General features: G+C 46.6%; 1 protein-coding gene across 2 annotated transcripts in view; it reads left to right on the top strand.

The window, feature by feature from the left end:
- Window positions 1-15,451, top strand: part of LOC143819476 (vitamin D-binding protein-like) — a 28,226-nt gene extending 12,775 nt beyond the window's left edge. Inside the window, exons 8-13 of one of the 2 annotated variants that reach the window (XM_077301162.1) lie at window positions 644-858; window positions 2,635-2,767; window positions 3,555-3,652; window positions 5,478-5,610; window positions 7,099-7,186; window positions 7,330-7,902. In XM_077301162.1, coding sequence (XP_077157277.1) covers window positions 644-858; window positions 2,635-2,767; window positions 3,555-3,652; window positions 5,478-5,610; window positions 7,099-7,152 — 633 coding nt within the window. In that variant the 3' untranslated portion in view covers window positions 7,153-7,186; window positions 7,330-7,902. Of the gene's footprint in view, window positions 1-643; window positions 859-2,634; window positions 2,768-3,554; window positions 3,653-5,477; window positions 5,611-7,098; window positions 7,187-7,329; window positions 7,903-14,768 lie in introns of those variants that run through there. The other variant, XM_077301163.1, reaches the window with a different exon arrangement.
- Window positions 15,452-18,104: the final 2,653 nt, after the last annotated feature.

Genomic DNA, 18,104 nt, shown 5'->3' with positions numbered 1-18,104 from the left:
TTCATGCAAAAAAAATCATCCGTTACAGGAAATGTTACTTAGTAAGTGGCCCTTTAGCTGATTTATTTAATTAATTTTTTACCCCTCCTTTTTCACCAATGGGACCCCAAGGGGCTGACATCTTTCTCCGCTCCTCCATTTTATCTTCACAACAACCCTGTGAGGCAGGTTAGGCTGAGAACCTGTGACTGGTCCAAGGTCATCCAGGGACCTTCCACAGTCTCTCAGATGCTTGTCCAACAGCCTGAATCACTGCCACACTCTGAGTCTGGAAACAATTTGTTTGTTTATTATATTTATATACTGCCCTCCCTGGAGGCTCAGGGCTCCGGAACTTATAGCCAAACAGTACAGATCCTGTTTGACAGTCAGTCTGCTGTAGTGGCTAAGAGCAACAGCCTCTAATCTGCTGACCTGGGTTCGATTCCCCACTCCTCCTCCACATGCAGCCAGCTGGGTGATCTTAGGCCATTCACAGTTCTCTCAGAGCTCTCTCCTCCTCACATATTTCACAGGGATAGGGGAGAGGAAGGGTAAGCCCCTTTGAGACTCCTTTAAGCAGAGTACAAAAAAAACTGTTCTTCTTAGTAAAAAAATGTTTGTTTCTATTTCATGATCCAATTATTGGCTGCCTCTTTTCCAGCTCTCGGAGCATACCACCAAAATCTGCAATACGCTCTCCACCAAAGATGAGAGGTTTAGGGACTGTTGTAAGTGTTGTGACTCTACAAACAAAATGAGGGCATACTTCTGCATCTACTCACTCCAGTGGACCAGTTCTCCTCCCCAGCTTCCCGATTTTCAAAAACCATCTGATGAAGACCTGTGCAATGAAAATAGAACTCAAGCAAAGGAACAGTAAGTAGATTCAGAATTTCCCTCCCTCCCTTCTCCCAAGAAAGAGATCCACCCTATATTTATTAATCATTAGTAACGCCACTCTTCTATTTCATTTTTGCAATTACTAATATCAATGTATCTAATTCTCAGCATTGCCCCCATCTGTGAATCACTGGATTTGAAGATTGACACCGTGAACAGACAAAACATATCTTTCTGCAGACCTGAGAAAAGTCCCAGATCTGCAGAAATATCTGACCTCTTAAAAAATGCACTGGAGGATTTAAAAAAACCCAAATGATAGAAGCAGTATCTGTAGTTCTAGGATTTGCCTGAAACTATAAGGTAAACTCTAGGGTAAAAACATTCTGGATTGTCCAGTATGTCCAGCTGGGTTATAAAGTTGTTTTGGGTTGTCCAGTAGGGGGCAGAGGGGGGACTTACCAGGTGTTGGGCATGCCTCACCCACAATGCACTGAAGTTACTGGAGATGAGCTGACATCACTTCCTGTGCACATCAGAAAGATGTAAGTATGTCAGTGTCAATGTCAAACACTCTGGTATTTGGGCAAAATAGATTAGAGTGCATCAAGCATTCCCAGCAATGCACTGATGTCATTTCCTGTGTGTACCAGAAGTGGCATATCCAGGTGGGCAATGACATCACTGGGTCGCCACCTAAGGGTACCCCGCACAGTTGGTAAGTACCCACTGCCAGTTGCGTAACCCTTTCCCATGAAATAATTGCATATGTCCTGAAATGAAATCAGAGTCCAGTAGCACGAGAGCGTCACTGGAGATTGGGTCTTCTGAAATGCAAAGTGAATAACTCCCTCTCTGTATCTCTCCATCTCCATCTCTGCATCTGAAATGCAAACTGAATAACTCCATTTCCTACGTTTGCTGAGATGTCACATAATCCTGTACCACTGACAATCAGCAAAATATTATTGCCAAAGTCTATACAATCAAAGCAATGGAGCTCATGTCTCCTGATGCTCCAAGACTGAGCTGGGGAGACCATTTAAGCCCTGTGTGAGCGATCCTAGGAACAGATTTCAGCCTTGGACACCTTTTTAAAGGTTTTGTAACTATCGAAAACAGGCCTCTGCTGCTGCTCACAGAGGAGAGACTGGTCTTTTGCAACACTGAGGTGCTGAAGGCTTGGCCTGTCTAGAGACTGTGATTATATACTACAGACTTTGGCAATAACATCTTACTGATGGTTAGCGGAACTGGATTCTTAGGCTTGCTTCCTTATATTGGACTTTCCTGTCATTTTTTATGACATTGCTGAGTAGCCCTTTGTCTCTACTACAGGGACAGTGCTAGATGAGCAATTGATCTCAGTTCTCAAGGCACGGAGGCTAGCCAGTTGGCCTGGAAATGAAGAAGAAGAAGAAGAGTTGGTTCTTATATGCCGCTTTTCCCTACCCGAAGGAGGCTCAAAACAGCTTACAGTCGCCTTCCCTTCCTCTCCCCACAACAGACACCCTGTGAGGTGGGTGAGGCTGAGAGAGCCCTGATATCACTGCCCGGTCAGACCAGCTTTATCAGTGCCGTGGCGAGCCCAAGGTCACCCAGCTGGCTGCATGTGGGGGAGCGCAGAATCGAACCCGGCATGCCAGATTAGAAGTCCGCACTCCTAACCACTACACCAAACTGGCTCTCGAAGGAATCAAAATCCCCATTCCAGCTCACTGCCCTGACCCTCAGCAAGAGAGACAGGCTGCAGATTACCTTTGGTGGATCCAAAGTCTGAAATATTGGCTATTTTTGATTTTTGACTTGCAGCTATTTTTTTGAGATCGCTCGGAGGTACACACACGCTCCGGAAGCACTTTTCACAGCCATATATGAGTCTTCCGAAAATATCGTCAGTAGCTGTTGCAGTGACAGTGACCCCACAGCTTGTTTTGCTCTTAAGGTAATGTCAGATCTGTGGATTCAGAGACCAGGGCACTGGGAATTCATTTGAGCTCTTTATTGTGACCCCAGCATGGTAGTACAAGAACCAAAACTGAACCAGAGAAACCCACAACCAATCCCAAATTATATACAAAAGCCACATAATAGATAGAATCATAGAACTATAGAATCCTAGAGTGGGAAGGGGCCACACAGGCCATCTAGTCCCACCCCCTGCTCAGTGCAGGATCAGCCTCAAGCACCCAGGATAAGGATCTGTCCAGCCGCTGCTTGAAGACCGCCAGTGAGGGGGATCTCCCCACCTCCTGAGGAAGCCTATTCCACTGCTGAACTAGCCTCCTAGAATCCTAAAGTGGGAAGGGGCCATCCAGGCCATCCAATCCCACCCCCTATTCAGTGCATGATGAGCCTCAAGCATCCAGGAGAAGGATCTGTCCAGCCATTGTTTGAAGATTGCCAGTGAGAGGGAGCTCCCCACCTCCTTAGGCAGCCCATTCCACGGCTGAACTAGACTCCTCGAATCCTAGAGTAGGTTTTCCTAAATCCGCGTCTGACATTTTAACCACTACACCTGGCCTGAGTTCACCATATCACAGTGGCCATAATATTGCAGGGAAGGTCCCTGGACGTCTTGGGTCCCCATTGGAACAAGGTGCCTGGGGGCTCCCCTTTTCTGTCCTCCCCCAGAAGTGCATGATTTCTTATCTTGTAATTAATTAATTAATTGGTTCTGCATAACGAGCTGGTCCTTAATGATGCTTTGTGCTTTTGTGTCTGAACTCCAGAGACCAAAAGCGAGGGAACAAATATTTGATTTGCTTGAAAAAGGAAATGAACTGTGTTCACAATACACAAATCTTCAATTCACAGAATTCAAGGAAAAGTAAGTGTTACATTCCAGACTGGAGGGGGGGAGGGGCGGGTCTTTGAATACAGGACAGTGGTTGGATGTTTATAAATCAAAATATATTCTTAAATTATCCTTTTTCCTCCGTTAGAATCATAGAATCATAGAGTTGGATGGGGTCATAGAGGCCATCTAGTCCAACCTCCTGCTCAACGCAGGATCAGCCCTTACTCCTAGTTTAACCGAGCAACATGCAAATGAGCAGATCATGCTCCAGTTATGTGCTGTTGCTATTTCATGTGAAGAGGGCAATGCATGGATTTTTTTCTGTGTGGGTACAGCATGTATCAAAGTTATTCATGCATAGATAACCTGAACGTTGCTCTTTTCGGACCTTACATCATAGCATGATATCATATTGGTGGGATCCCATTCTCTGTGTTTATTATTAATAATCATAATAATTTTATTCTTTTAGCTTGCTCTTTGGAGAAAGGGAGGGAGGGGGATGGAGGATGGCAATGAGGAAAGGGATATTCCCAATCGACTCAAAATGACTAGTGCGAGGAAAAACCTGATCGCGTGCATTAGACCCCGTTAGAACCCGCTTGAAAAGATGAAATCCAGTTTTCTGGAGATTCCTTTGCTATGGGGAAGTGAGGGGACAATTCAGGCCTGCATCTGAAGAAGCAAATTTGCACTGGCCACATTGAGGGAAGGTATCCAAAGGACTTCCGTTTGCAAGAGCTGAGCAAGATTGTCAGTGATAGGGCATTTTGCAGGGCATGAATTCATAGGGCCATTCCGCGCCTGTTAAATGTAGAGATAAACTTACCTTATGCAGATACCATATTTTTGGCTTTTTACATGATGTTGCCAACATCCATCCTCCAAGCACTAAACCAGCAGCTACATCCTCCATTTTAAAGCACTAGCTGGGGAATTCCAAAAAGTGGATTCCCCAGCCTAAAAAGCTTGAGTTAGAGGAGAGCAACCAGCAAGCCACACTCCAAAGAAATGTGTGAATCACTAGCTTCACCTCCAATGTCCCACCCTTGCATTGGCATTCCTCTCCCTTCTCCTGTGGATGGGTTTTTTTAAGCAGACTGCCTGGAGGAACAAATATGCATTGAATCATGCAGGCAAAGCAAAAAAAAAATTCAGCCTAATTGCCATGGCATCTGCTGGGGGTGTGGTTTGATGTAGAGCTTCAAAACTTTCAGGGTATTTCCGGGAGGTTCTTTCCTGACTCCAAATTTCAGAATGTTTAGTCTAGGGGGTCTGTGTCTAGAGGCTCCCGAAGTAGTTGCCCCATCCTTCCATCAGGAGCCCCTAGAAGTGGACCCCTTGGACCAATCATTATAGAATTTGGAGGGGAGTCAGGGAAGAGCCTCTCTGAGCTACCCTGAATGTTTGGAGGCTCTACATCAAACTGAACCCCCCACAGATCCAGGGAAAGTTGGGAATGCTGAAATTCCCATTATAGAATACGGGGGTAGGGGATTGGCTGCCTGGCTTGATTGACAGGTGGAAGAGAGTCGCTTGTAAAGTGCATTCCTCTCTTCCACTATGTCAAGCAGGCATGCAGAGTGCAAGGAGCATGAGAAGGAGACAGACAAAAGCAAGAGAGCCAGGAGGTGAGGAATGGCCGGAGGCACGATAATTTTTAGCACTATGCCAATTCACTGGTGGAATGCTATTTTTTAAAATGTGCAGAATTGCCCATAGTGTTACCCTAATTTGGAAGCAGACATGTAACACTGAGAAAAAGACATGATACATTTCATCTGGACATCATGTTTTTCTTTGTGTGAGTTTTCTTTTCATGGTTGCTACTAGACTGTGTTTCATTGTACTACAGGCTAAGAGAGAACTACAGGAAGATGATTCCGAATTCTGCTGAAGACGTTGTTTCCGGGCTGGTGGAGCAGAGATCCAGTTTTGCTTCCACCTGCTGCCTTCTGAATGCTCCTCCGGTATATTGTGGCTTGAAGGTAAAGAGCAATCTCATGTGTCCAGACATTAGGAAAGGCACAGTGGAACTTGAAGTATTTAAAGTTTTAAAAAGAACCTTTCTGGGCCCATCTACTTTAGAAGAAGAAGAATTGGTACTTGTATGCCACTTTTCTCTACCTGAAGGAGTCTCAAAGCGGCTTAAAATAGCCTTCCCTTTCCTCTTCCCACAACAAACAACCTGTGAGGGAGGGGAGGCTGAGATAGCCCTGATATTACTGAAGAAGAAGAGTTGGTTCTTATATGCCGCTTTTCTCTACCCAAAGGAGGCTCAAAGCTGCTTAAGTTGGCCTTCCCTTTCCTCTCCCCACAACAGACACCCTGTGAGGGAGATGAGGCTAAGAGAGCCCTGATATGAAGAGGAGGAGGAGGAGGAGGAGGAGGAGGAGTTCACCCAGCTGGCTGCATGTGGAAGAGGAGCAGGGAATCAAACCCAGCTTGCCAGATTAGAAGTCCGTGCTCCTAACCACTACACCAACTTGTCTTGTTACCTTACATTGGACCTTCCTGTCATTTTATTTTTATTACATTGCTGAGCAGCCCTTTGTCTCTCGCTACAGGGGCAGCTCTGGACGAGCAATTAGGGAACTAAAAACCCTGTATATGCAAGCAGTTCAGGGTTCTCCAAATTTTTTGAGTTTGCAGGCCCATTTGGAATTCTGACCCAGCCATGGTAGGTTCAGTAACAAAATGGTAGCTACAAAATGGTCACCACAGCTTCACTTAAGTCACACAGTGAAGACCCTTGTTCTGGAGTGGTAGCTGCTGCTAAAGCAACTTTTTAAAAAGCTGCACTGCCAATCAAATCTCCAGTGACCAATCAAAAGCTCTTCTGAGCAAAAGAAGGTCTGGCTCCTCCCACTTCCTATATCAGGTACCAGAAAAGATGTCATGGTAGTTCAGGGATGGCAACTCATTAATCTTAAGTTTTGTGCAGCAGCATGTAGCATGACATTGCATCGATATTAAACAATACGTAATGAGGAAATAACTTTTAATCATCCATTTGCCTTGGGGTTTTGGGGGGGAGAGTTGGTAAAAAGTGATTGTTTTATATTGATTTTAATGGAATTTCAAATCTTCAGAAATGTGGAGCCCCTGCATGCTGGCAGGGGCTCATGGACATTGTAGTCCATCGATGTCTGGAATGCCACCGTTGGCCACCCCTGGCATGGGGAGTGCAGCCACAAAATGGCTGCCTCAGGAGGCAGACTCAGCAACAAAATGGCTGCCACAACTAACCTTCCATTGCTGTGATGGCATCCACTTCCAGGGCAACATTTTAAAACTGTGACCAATCAATCAAACCTCCAGTGACGAATCAGAAGCTGTTCTAGGCAAAAGAACCATCTGACACCACTAACTTTTAAAAATATTTGGCAGGCACCAGGAAAGGAGGTGGGGGGTGGGCACGGTGCCCCCCAAACCTTTGATTCAGATCCCAGTTCAAAATGTTTCTTCAATTTCAGGTTAAATCTGGAGTTTCTCACACGTGTTCCCATGACATATGCTTGCTGCACTGAGGAATCTATAAACATTTTTTTTTAATCCTCTCAGGTAAGTGGTCATTCTGCATCCCCTGAAATGGCAGATTCCCTGTTTAGAAAGCTAAACAAAACCTCCACCATCAGGGGTAGTGTATCACTTTGATATTAATTTCTCTGTGTCACTGTAACCCTTTCTCCTTTTCACCTCTTCAGAGCCGCCATTGCTTGAGGCCGTCAGCATATCTCTATCTAGATGGGAAACTTATTGATGCGTGCAAACCTCCATGTTCCTGGGCCCTCTGTTCTGATATCCTGAATCATCCTTCCTTCCTACAGATCGCAGACTGAAAATTCCAATAAAGCGTTAAAAAAAAAAAACACATTCCCTTTATTCAAGATTAGTTCTGGGGTTAAGGTTCAGGAGGAGACATTTTGGTTGATAGCCATTTTCACTCGCTACGGAACCAGCTTGGGTGACCTTGGGCCAGTCACAGTCTTGTGGGTGCTGTTCTCACAGAGCAGTCCTGGCAGAGCTCTCTCAGCCTCACCTCCCTCGCAGGGTGTCTGTTGTGGGGAGAGGAAGGGAAAGACCTCGGGCTGAGACCCTGAGGGCAGCTGACAGTCAGAGTAAACAGTCCTGTGAATTGCCATTTTGGAAGTTGTTTGTTGCTTGCTATTGTTATCAACTATTCCAAATTAACCTTGCCAACAGGGACCTGTGGAACAGGTAGTTGTCCACTTTGTATGTTTTAGAGTTCAGCACAACACAACAAAATTGTCATTTTCTTCCCTTGTGTGTTCCTGTTCTTTCAAGGTGGGGAGGGGAATCTTTACTGGTTGATCTTATTTATTTTATTTATTTCTTATATTTAAATACCAGCTTCCCTTGCAGCTCAGGGTGGTTTATATTACTTTATGTCCACCATAAAAACCTACAGTTTCAATCTACCGGACATAAACCTGCCAACTGGGTTTGATTCCCTGCTCCTCCACATGCAGCCAGCTGAGTGACCTTGGGCTAGACACAGTTCTCTTACAGCTGTTCTCACAAAGCAGTTCTCTTAGAGCTCCCTCAGCTTGGGGACTCCTTCGGGTAGTGAAAAGCGGGGTGTAAAAAGAAACAGCTCTTGTCTTCTTCGTTGTAATATTGAATTGTAGTGCCCAAAACTGAACACTGGTTAGACTTCCGAGTTTTGGGCACCACAACTGAAGAAAGGTGTAGACAAACTGGAGGGCTACGAAGATGGTGAGGGGTTTGGAGACCAAGTCGTATGAGGAAAGGTTGAGGGAGCTTGGTCTGAGAAGAGGACTAAGAGCTGATATGATGGCCATCTTCAAGTACTTGAAGGGATGTCACATAGAGCAGGGGTAGTCAACCTGTGGTCCTCCAGATGTTCATGGACTGCAATTCCCATGAGCTCCTGCCAGCAAATGCTGGCAGGGGCTCATGGGAATTGCAGTCCATGAACATCTGGAGGACCACAGGTTGACTACCCCTGACATAGAGGATGGAGCAGAGTTGTCTTCTGTTGCCCCAGAGGGTCAGACCAGAACTGATGGGATTAAATTAATTCAAAAGAATGTTCAGCTAAACCGAAATAAGTTCCTGACAGTCAGAGCGGTTCCTCAGTGGAACAGGCTTCCTCGGGAGGTGATGTATTCTCCTTCTCCCGACGTTTTTAAGCAGAGGCTAGATGGTTATCTGACGGAAATGCTGATTCTGAGAATTTAGGCAGATTGTGAATGCATGGGCGGAAGGGACTGTGTCGATGCTTGGCTCTTGGGGCCCTTTCTTGCAGGCCCAGGGAAATGTCAATCGCCACTTTGCAATCAATTATCAGTCTATTAATCAACTCCTGGAGGAAGGGAAACAAGTGTAGAACGTGGGTGGGTAGGGTCAGAAGCAACGGGGGGAGGGGGCACAAGCAAGGCCAATGAGAACACAGAGAAACCTGTTGTTAGGCAAACTTAAAGTCTTACCCAAAGAGTGGGGTCAAAATTATCCAGGGAATTAAAGTGGGGAACAGATGAACTTTCTTTTCAGTATATTATAACTACATTTCCCAGAAATATCCCAATCTTGATGAAGTCAATTGCTCTCTGATATTTCAGTCCTTTGTAGTTTTTTGGGTGAATTGCAGGACGTGCCCTGCCAGAGGTGCAGTCATTTTGTACCTCCAATTGGGTTGAAAGGCAAAGTGGAATTAACATATAGATGGGAATGAAGATTATATTTCCATAACGTTCAAGGGTTTTCTTTGCTGATGGTAGGTTCCATTACGGGAAATACTTAATAACGGATTGAAAGTTTGTTTTATTCTTCTTTGCAGTTGGAGTCATGTGTGAGGTAGCCCCCCCCCCCACGGTCTTTGATGATTTCTTTGGGATCTATTTGGGATCTATTTGAGCCCAAAGACAGATTCGTAAGGTGTGCTTGATGTAGTGGTTGAAAGTGGTGGCTTGTAATCTTGCTCCTCTCCATGCTGCCAGCTGGGGGATCTTGAGCTAGTCACAGTCCTGTTAGAGCTGTTCTCACGCAGCAGTCCTATCTGGGCTTTCTCAGCCTCACCTCCCTCCCAGGGTTTCTGTTGTGAGGAGAGGAAGGGAAGGTGATTGCAAGCCAATTTGAGACTCCTTCAGGTAGTGAAAGACGGGGCAAAAGAACCATCAATTATTATTATTATTATTATTATTATTATTATTATTATTATTATTATTATTATTATTAATATTCCCTTTGGGCACAGGCTTTCAGTGGCGCTACAAGTTATAATCAGAAACCATAGTTTAAGGTGGGTTTCTAAACCACAATAGCCCAGCTCACCTTGAGTTTATTAGAGCTTCTGAAGCTAAGCAGGGCCACTAGGGTCAGAAACCACTAAGAAAGTCCAGGGTTGCTCCGCAGAGGCAGGCCATGGTAACACCTCTGCTCCTCTTCTCTGGTCGGTATGGCCTCTTCCAATGCTACGATTCGATGATTCTATGCATTGGACTAGATGGCCTGTATGGATCCTTCCAACTCTATGATTCTATGTTTCTATGGGTTGGACTAGATCACGGGTAGTCAACCTGTGGTCCTCCAGATGTTCATGGGCTACAATTCCCATGAGCCCCTGCCAGCACTTGCTGGCAGGGGCTCATGGGAATTGTAGCCCATGAACATCTGGAGGACCACAGGTTGACTACCCCTGGACTAGATGGCCTGTATGGCCCCTTCTAGCTCAAAGAAGTTATCCGAGACCCACAGCGTCATCTCACTGTGAATCAGCCACTACATTGTCTAAGTATCTAGTCTGGTAATAAAACCTCAGGTGTCTAAAAGAGGTCTCTGACCTGCCATGTTTCCTGTTTCAGCCTGCAGGTGGGAGTGTTGCACTGCCTTTTGCAAACAAAACTTCTCATTCGATTTCTGTTCCTGTCTGGAGCAAAGGGAAAGTTGAGAATCATGCCAGCCAGGACCGGATCCCCTGACCCTCCCATTCCAGGCATTTCCTGCAGTATTACAATTACACAAGATGAAAGTGCAGGTTCTTCCAGTCAAGTAGCAGGGGCTCAAGGTTTAGACCCAGGCAGGAGAATCTAATGCTTGTGGTTTCTAAAGCTGGCCTACCTTCCTAATATCGTAAAAGCTGGGTAGGGGAACCTCCTTCTTGAATTCTGCAATGCAGATATCACCAGTGTCTTAGTGCTGCCAGCCTCCAGGTGAGGGATGGAGATCCGCCAGAACTGTCCTCCAGACTACATAAATCACTTCATGTAAGAACACAAGAGAAGCCATGTTGGATCAGACCAGTGGCCCATCTGCTTCATGTAGTGGCCAAAACCAGGGGCCATCTCTGCCCCAGACACAAGCACATAAGAGAATCCACATTGGATCAGGCTAGGGGACCATTCAGTCTAACACTCTGTGTTACACAGCGACCAAACCCAGGGTCCAACAAGAGGTCCACCAGTAGGGCCAGAACTCCAAAAAACCCTCCCACAGCTACCCCCCAAACCCCAAGAATGCCGAGCATCACAGGCCCAGATTTCACCTGCTTGAACCAATTCCAGTTCATCACCCAATATACGAGAGAGCAACTCCTGGTTGGGACTGATCTAGCATGTTTTATCTTTCATCAACTTTGTATGCAAATTTATGACCACTTATGCGATGCTTGTGTTGAGCGTGAATGCAGACTGCTATTCAGGCCCTCTGGTTTGAACTTTTGCCACCAGGTACACCACATCATAAATATTTAATTCAATATCATTTTATTTGACATAGCTGATTTCGTTAAGGTGACATCCCATTCATTAGCATATACTAAGAGAGACAGAGAGAGAGCGCACAAATGGGACCTGGGGATATGCTGGAATTATAGCTTACCTGCAGGTGACATAGATCAGTTCCCCTGGAGAAGATGGACTCCATAGCATTATGCTGCACTGAGGTCCTTCCCAGTCCAGTCCTGTCCCAAGGTCTCTAGGTATTTTCCAAGCTTGGGGTCGTGGTTAAGACCAGTGGCTTCTAATCTGGTAAGCCGGATTTGATTCCCCATGCCTCCTCCACATGCAGCCAGCTGGGCAACCTTGGGCTCACTACAGCACTGAGAAAGCTGTTCTGACCAAGCAGGAATATCAGGGCTCTCTCAGCCCCACCCACCCCACAGGGTGTCTGTTGTGGGGAGAGGAAAGGCAAGGCGAATGTAAGCGGCATATAAGAACCAATTCTTCTTCTTCTTCTTCTTCTTCTTCTTCTTCAGTAATCTCAGGGTTCTCTCAGCCTCACCTTGCTCACAAGGTGTCTGTTGTGGGGAGAGGAAAGACGATTGTGAGCGATTCCTTCCGTTTGAGAAAAGTGGCATATAAGAACCAACTCTTCTTCTTCCTCTTCTTCGAGTCACAGTCCTGACAGAGCTGTTCTCACAGCCCAGTTCTGTCAGAGCTCTTTCAGCCCCACCTACTTTATGGGGCACCTGTCATGAGAAGAGGAAAAGAAGGCGTTAGCAATCCACCATGAGACACCTTCAAGCAGTGAAAAACAGGATATAAAAACCAATACTCTTCTTCTTCACCCCAGAGCTGGAAACCCTCTCTCTGAATAACCCGTGAGGGCCAGGGACCGTGAAAAGGACTGAACCATCCTGGCACAGGCAAAAGTTCCTTTCTTGGGTGAACAATTGTGAGAAAGCTGCTTTGAAGCGTCTCTGCTGTGCAAATGCTCCTTTTGTTCCTGGATGTTTCATGACCGGCCTGGAGGGCAAGCTCCAGTGGGCCGTAGGCAGGGCCTACAGAGGCCAGGGAGGGCCCACAGCTGAAACTCCAGCTCCGATGTTGAGGCCCATTGCAGCTCTTTAGATCGCAGGTCCAAGTGTTCACAGGGGATTCAACAGATGGCAGAAAATGAGAGCTACAAGCTAGGGCAGGGGTAGTCAAACTGCGGCCCTCCAGATGCCCATGGACTACGATTCCCAGAAGCCCCTGCCAGCATTTGCTGGCAGGGGCTTCTGGGAATCGTAGTCCATGGATATCTGGAGGGCCCCAGTTTGAGTACCCCTGAGCTAGGGCAAAGGATGGGGGAGGTGCTCCCTAAAATAGACCTGTCTTCTGAATTTACAATGGGGGGTATTAGCAGTTCTAGGAGACAAATGAGCAATGCAAGAGGGACAACGAAGGAGATCTCCACCAGTGTCTACAAAAAGAGTCTGTGGTCAGAAAGCTAAGACTGAGGCAGTTCTAAACATTAATAAAAGGCCTATGGCAGCCAGGGAGCCTTTTGTTTGAGATTGCCTTCACATAGAGCAGGGATTTCCAACCAGGGCTCTGGAGCCTTTCCAGTTTGGTGTAGTGGTTAGGAGTGCGGACTTCTAATCTGGCATGCCGGTTCGATTCTGCACTCCCCCACATGCAGCCAGCTGGCTGACCTTGGGCTCGCCACGGCACTGATAAAACTGTTCTGACCGAGCAGTGATATCAGGGCTCTCTCAGCCTCATCTACCTCACAGGTGGGGAGAGGAAAGGGAAGGCGACTGTAAGCCGCTTTGAGCTTCCTTCGGGTAGGGGAAAAGCGGCATATAAGAACCAACTCTTCTTCTTCTTCTTCTAAAGAGAAGAACCAGAGTTGGTCAAAAATATGAAACAGGCTTTTCTTAGCTTTGCTGTTGGGCACAATCGTTTAACATGATTCTTTTGAGCAAACTACCAGTTTCCCAGGTGCCTAGAGGGAAACATTGTCCTGTCCCTTTAAGAATCTTAATGAGCTGGTATTTACTAGATGAAGTTGTTTACCGCATTTCTACATGTTCAGCTTCTCTTAAAGGGACAAGACCATTTAGTACCCACTGGGCAAACCAAGTTATGACCTGGTTCACACTGAACGCTGTTTGTACATTATGTGTTGAAATCCACACACATTTGACTCCCTGCCAGCACCTCCCATAAGAAGTTTAACATTTCAGTCATTCAAATGTGTGGATTAGAAAGACTGGCTTTGGTGGGAAAGTGCAAAAATCCAAAATTCAGCGCTTCTGGATAATCCCTCTACACTCTTTCACTTTCTCAGGGTGGTGGAATCAGAAAAAACGTTCTCAACAGGGTGAGCTGGCCACAATCCAGCATCACATTCAATTCCCAGAAACACGGAGGCATCAGTGGGCATGAGTATGCACAAATTTGTGCCACATGCAGACCTAAACTTTAGTCTTCATCCTCAACAATTGTGATTAAGGATTCGCAGCAAATGATCAACATCAGGGGGGTTCCTTCATTCTTTCATTTGCCACCCTCAGGCTGGTTTACAGAGCTGTCATTAGATGTCAAAAAAACATGGGAGGCACATCACAACCTGGAAGATGCGGTGGAGGAAACCGCAATACCTTCAGGGACAGCTCAGGGCTCTGGGATCTGGAAGGTCTGTGGCAAGAAGGCACCTCGTAGGCCTTTTCTCTGTTGGATCCCTTGAATAATAGATAGGGTGCCAGATCTCCCCACCCCCCGGTTATGGTGAGGAGTCCGCCACTTACAGGCCACGCCTCCCCCCAAAATTAACCCTCCCTAAAAAGGGAATGATGCTGGAAATTAACCTGACATGCCTACGTGACCCAGAAGTGATGTCAGGGGGCAACAATCAGGTCTGGGGATGAAACTCTATGGTAGAAGCTCTACCATGGAGTTTTTGCCCAAAAGCCAGCATTTCCACCACCACTACCATGTTCACACACAACGCCCCCTAGGTGCCTGCATCATTTCCAGGTCATGTAGGCACTGCTGGTTCATTTCCAGGATTCCTCATTCCTGGAAGTGCATCCCTCATCTCCCACCAGGTGGGCCAATGGACATTTGGAGTCCACCCTCCAAAGCAGGGGTAGTCAAACTGCGGCCCTCCAGATGTTCATGGACTACAATTCCCAGGAGCCCTTGCCAGCATTCGCTGGCAGGGGCTTCTGGGAATTGTAGTCCATGGACATCTGGAAGGCCGCAGTTTGACTACCCCTGCTGCAAAGCAACCATTTTCTCTTGGGAACTGACCTCGGACATCCACAGTTCAGCCATTATTCCAGGAGATCTTAATTCCGGATGCACACCTTTAAGGAATTTGGAATTTCAAATTTCAAATTTTAAATCTTCAATCTCTGGCTACCATTTTTCTTTATTTATGTTCTTAATTTTAGAAAACTGGATAACAGTCTCACACTGAAGAAGTTCTAGGACCGAAACATCTGCATGATTTTCTACACTGTTCTCAGCATGAGCTTCAAGCGTTGGGTTTCATCTTTTCTGTTGCATCTAAAATCTCCAGGCAAAAATAAACAAGAATGAGGTTTGATACCAAGGACCTTATTTCATTTAGCATGGGAGGAAGGGCACTACGCAGATCAATTTTCCTGTTGTACTTCCTTTACCGTGTATCCCTAACTGGTGGTTGGCTTCCATAATTGCTATGTCATTTGCCCTACAATATAATCAAAGCTCTGTCAGAGTGGAGTGGAGACCTGGGGCAATTTCTACACATCTCGCTGCTAGGAAAATCAGGTCCAAATTGTGCAATTAGGATTAAAACCCTAATCATGATGGGTTCCTTTTTATCCGTGCAACTTTTTATTACCATGTAGGAACTCAATCAGCAACTTTTAAACTCTTTGTGATTTAGGATGCTTTGGGATGCTTAGGGCTGATCCTGCGTTGAGCAGGGTGTTGGACTAGATGGCCTGTATGGCCCCTTCCAACTCTATGGTTCTATGATTCTATGTGATCTTATCAGTTTGATGTCTTAATTTTAACAGATTTTTGTACTGAACAGTCAATTTGTTGGAAATGGCCAATGGCTGACTAATAAAATGAATCTGAATCTGAATTTCCAGACATCAGTTTAAAAAGCATTATGCCAGCTGAATGGCAAAGTACTAAAGTTTTTCGCAGTTCTGAGCCCTCCTCACCTTTCCTTCTGTCTCGTCTTTGTCTGCGCCTTTTTGTGCATCTCACCCTCTACAACCGCTGCTGGAAATGTTGGAAGAGAGCAACATGCCTTATGCATGTTGCGCCTATCAATCAATGCAGGCAACCAATCCCCTTTCTCCATGTTTTAAAGGTCCCGCGATGCCTGCTAATTTTTTTTTTAATGCATACTTCTTCGTTGAAATGCCTATGTATATAGTTATAGATGCATAGTGCTTTTTTAACACCACCCCTTATGGAATCCTAAGTCTTGATACTTCTAAAAATTAATCTCATTCCAGATTTTGAGGGGAGGGGGACTGTAGAGAGGTATGCTTTGTGTTACTCCTTTTGGGGGACATTATTTCTGGCATCGCCTGCACATGTCCACCTATTCGTTGCTCCAGGATGTTAGCCATTTTCAAAAAGAAATTCCCATCCCTGGGAACAAGGAGAGGGAGATGCGTGTGAGGGGTGGGACCACAAAAGTGCTTTTAGCACGTTTGAGCCTCCATACTTTCCCTCTGCTGGTTGCCGGCTGGTTGCTCTCCGGTAGCTCGCACTAATAGGTTGGGGAACCCTATCTATGTGATTCCCTCAAATGGCACTTTAAAAATGGAAGATGTAGCCAGCCGGTTACTGCCCAGACACTGCATGTTGGTGACATCATATGGAGGGGCTGGAATATAACAACCACGTAAGGTAAGCATATCACTACATTCAATGGGTGCGGAAATGCCCCGAGTCTTTATATCCCATTCAGAAGCTGGGAGGCTTGTTGTAAAGAATGGTTGCAACGGACCCAAGGATGCAATGCCTATTGTAAACAGCTCAATGGCAGCAGAGAGGGAATGCTTTATTTGAGTACACACGTCCCACGAACCTACCCACTCACCCCGTTCCCCCCCCCCACCGGAAGTAAGTCTTATTTGTGGTTTACCGATGTAGTCCTTGGTGTCAAAGGCAGGAAGGGGAGATAGAAGAAGGACTAATCCCGTTGACTGCAAAAAAAATAGCCCAGTTTTCTAGTTCCTTCGTTACGAGTAGCAATTTTTTCGCAAACCCCAGAGTCCCTCCGATCTAGCGAAAACCTTGATGCTTTGAGCAGGTTCCAAACGGCCGATTTCTTCTTGCAGATTAAGCTGGAGGGATCAGATAAATGTCAGCCCGTAGGGAAAACAAACAACGAAACGGTGGCCAGCCAAGTGAAAACGGAGCTCCAGCTGCCCTTCTGAAGCAGAAAGGCCTTTGGAGATCTTCGGGAGGCACGCACTGTTCCGAAGCTTATAGAAAACTACCTCTTGGACTTCTGAGTTGGCAGCTTTGCAACGGAGCATGGGGGAAATGGCTTTTTTCAGGCAGGGAGACGGGGTAAAATCTGAACGCCTCCGCTCAGCAGCTTAGATCCCTTGGAGAAATGCAGCAGGAGGAAGAATAGAGGCTTGCAGAAGCCCAACTTTCTCTTCCCCCGTCCCAAAACGCCCCCTTGAAACCTCCAAGGACAAGATTTCGGGGGCGTTTCATGCAAGTTCATCTCAGCCATTGATGGGGCAGGGAGGGAAGGGTGACCAAAACCAGGTTGGGAAACTCCTGGAAATTTGGGGGTGGAACCTGGAGGGGGCAGGAAGTTCAGTGGGGGACAAACCTAGAAAGTCCACTCACAGACCAGCCATTTTCTTCAGCAGGAGTGATCGCCGTAGTCTGAAGATGAGTGGCAATTCCAGGGGACCCCACCCAGGGGATGGTGGCCTTAGGCCCCCACCACAGGGGGGGGGGGAGTGAGAAAGTTGTTCTCCACAACTGCATTTCCATCCACCAGCAGAACTATGAGTGATCTAAGTCATTGTGTTTTCCGTCCAATAACTCCTGGTCTAGTGGTTAAGGTTCCTAATCTGGAGAGCTGGGGTTGATTTCCCACTCCTCCACATGCAGCCAGCTGAGGGACCTGGAGCTAGTCACAGTCCTGTTACAGCTGTTCTCCACAGAGCAGCTCTCTCAGGGGTCTCTCAGCCCCACCTATCTCACTGGGGGTCTGTTGTGAGGAGAGGAAGGGAAGGCAACTGTAAACGGGGTTGAGATTCCTTCAGGCTGTGAAAAGTGGGGTATAAAAACCAACTTTCCTTCTTCTTCGGTGTCCCTAGACCAGGGGTAGTCAAACTGCGGCCCTCCAGATTTCCATGGACTACAATTCCCAGGAGCCCCCTGCCAGCGAATGCTGGCAGGGGCTCCTGGGAATTGTAGTCCATGGACATCTGGAGGGCCGCAGTTTGACTACCCCTGCCCTAGACCAACATTGTGGCCCACCTGAATCTGCCTTCAGAATGTAGCCACGGCTCCTTGAATCGCATTAGCCTAAACGGGGTATTCAAACCTCATCACCTGCTCAGTGAAAAACTCCTCCAACAATCAAGTCACGGCCCTCTTAAACAGGACTTGTGATCTTTTTAAATTTGCATCAATAACTCCCTGCTGACGAGGCAGTGGCCCGGTTCGATAGTGAGACGGACGCTGTGCGCCAGCCTCTGTTTATCGCCAGCACCACGGGGCCTCTTGCTGCCCTGGGTGGAGACCGA

Source organism: Paroedura picta, chromosome 10 (assembly GCF_049243985.1).
Source record: "Paroedura picta isolate Pp20150507F chromosome 10, Ppicta_v3.0, whole genome shotgun sequence".
NCBI classification, from domain to species: domain Eukaryota; kingdom Metazoa; phylum Chordata; class Lepidosauria; order Squamata; family Gekkonidae; genus Paroedura; species Paroedura picta.
Note: the sequence above shows the minus strand (reverse complement) of the source record. Positions and strands in the feature narration are given on the sequence as shown.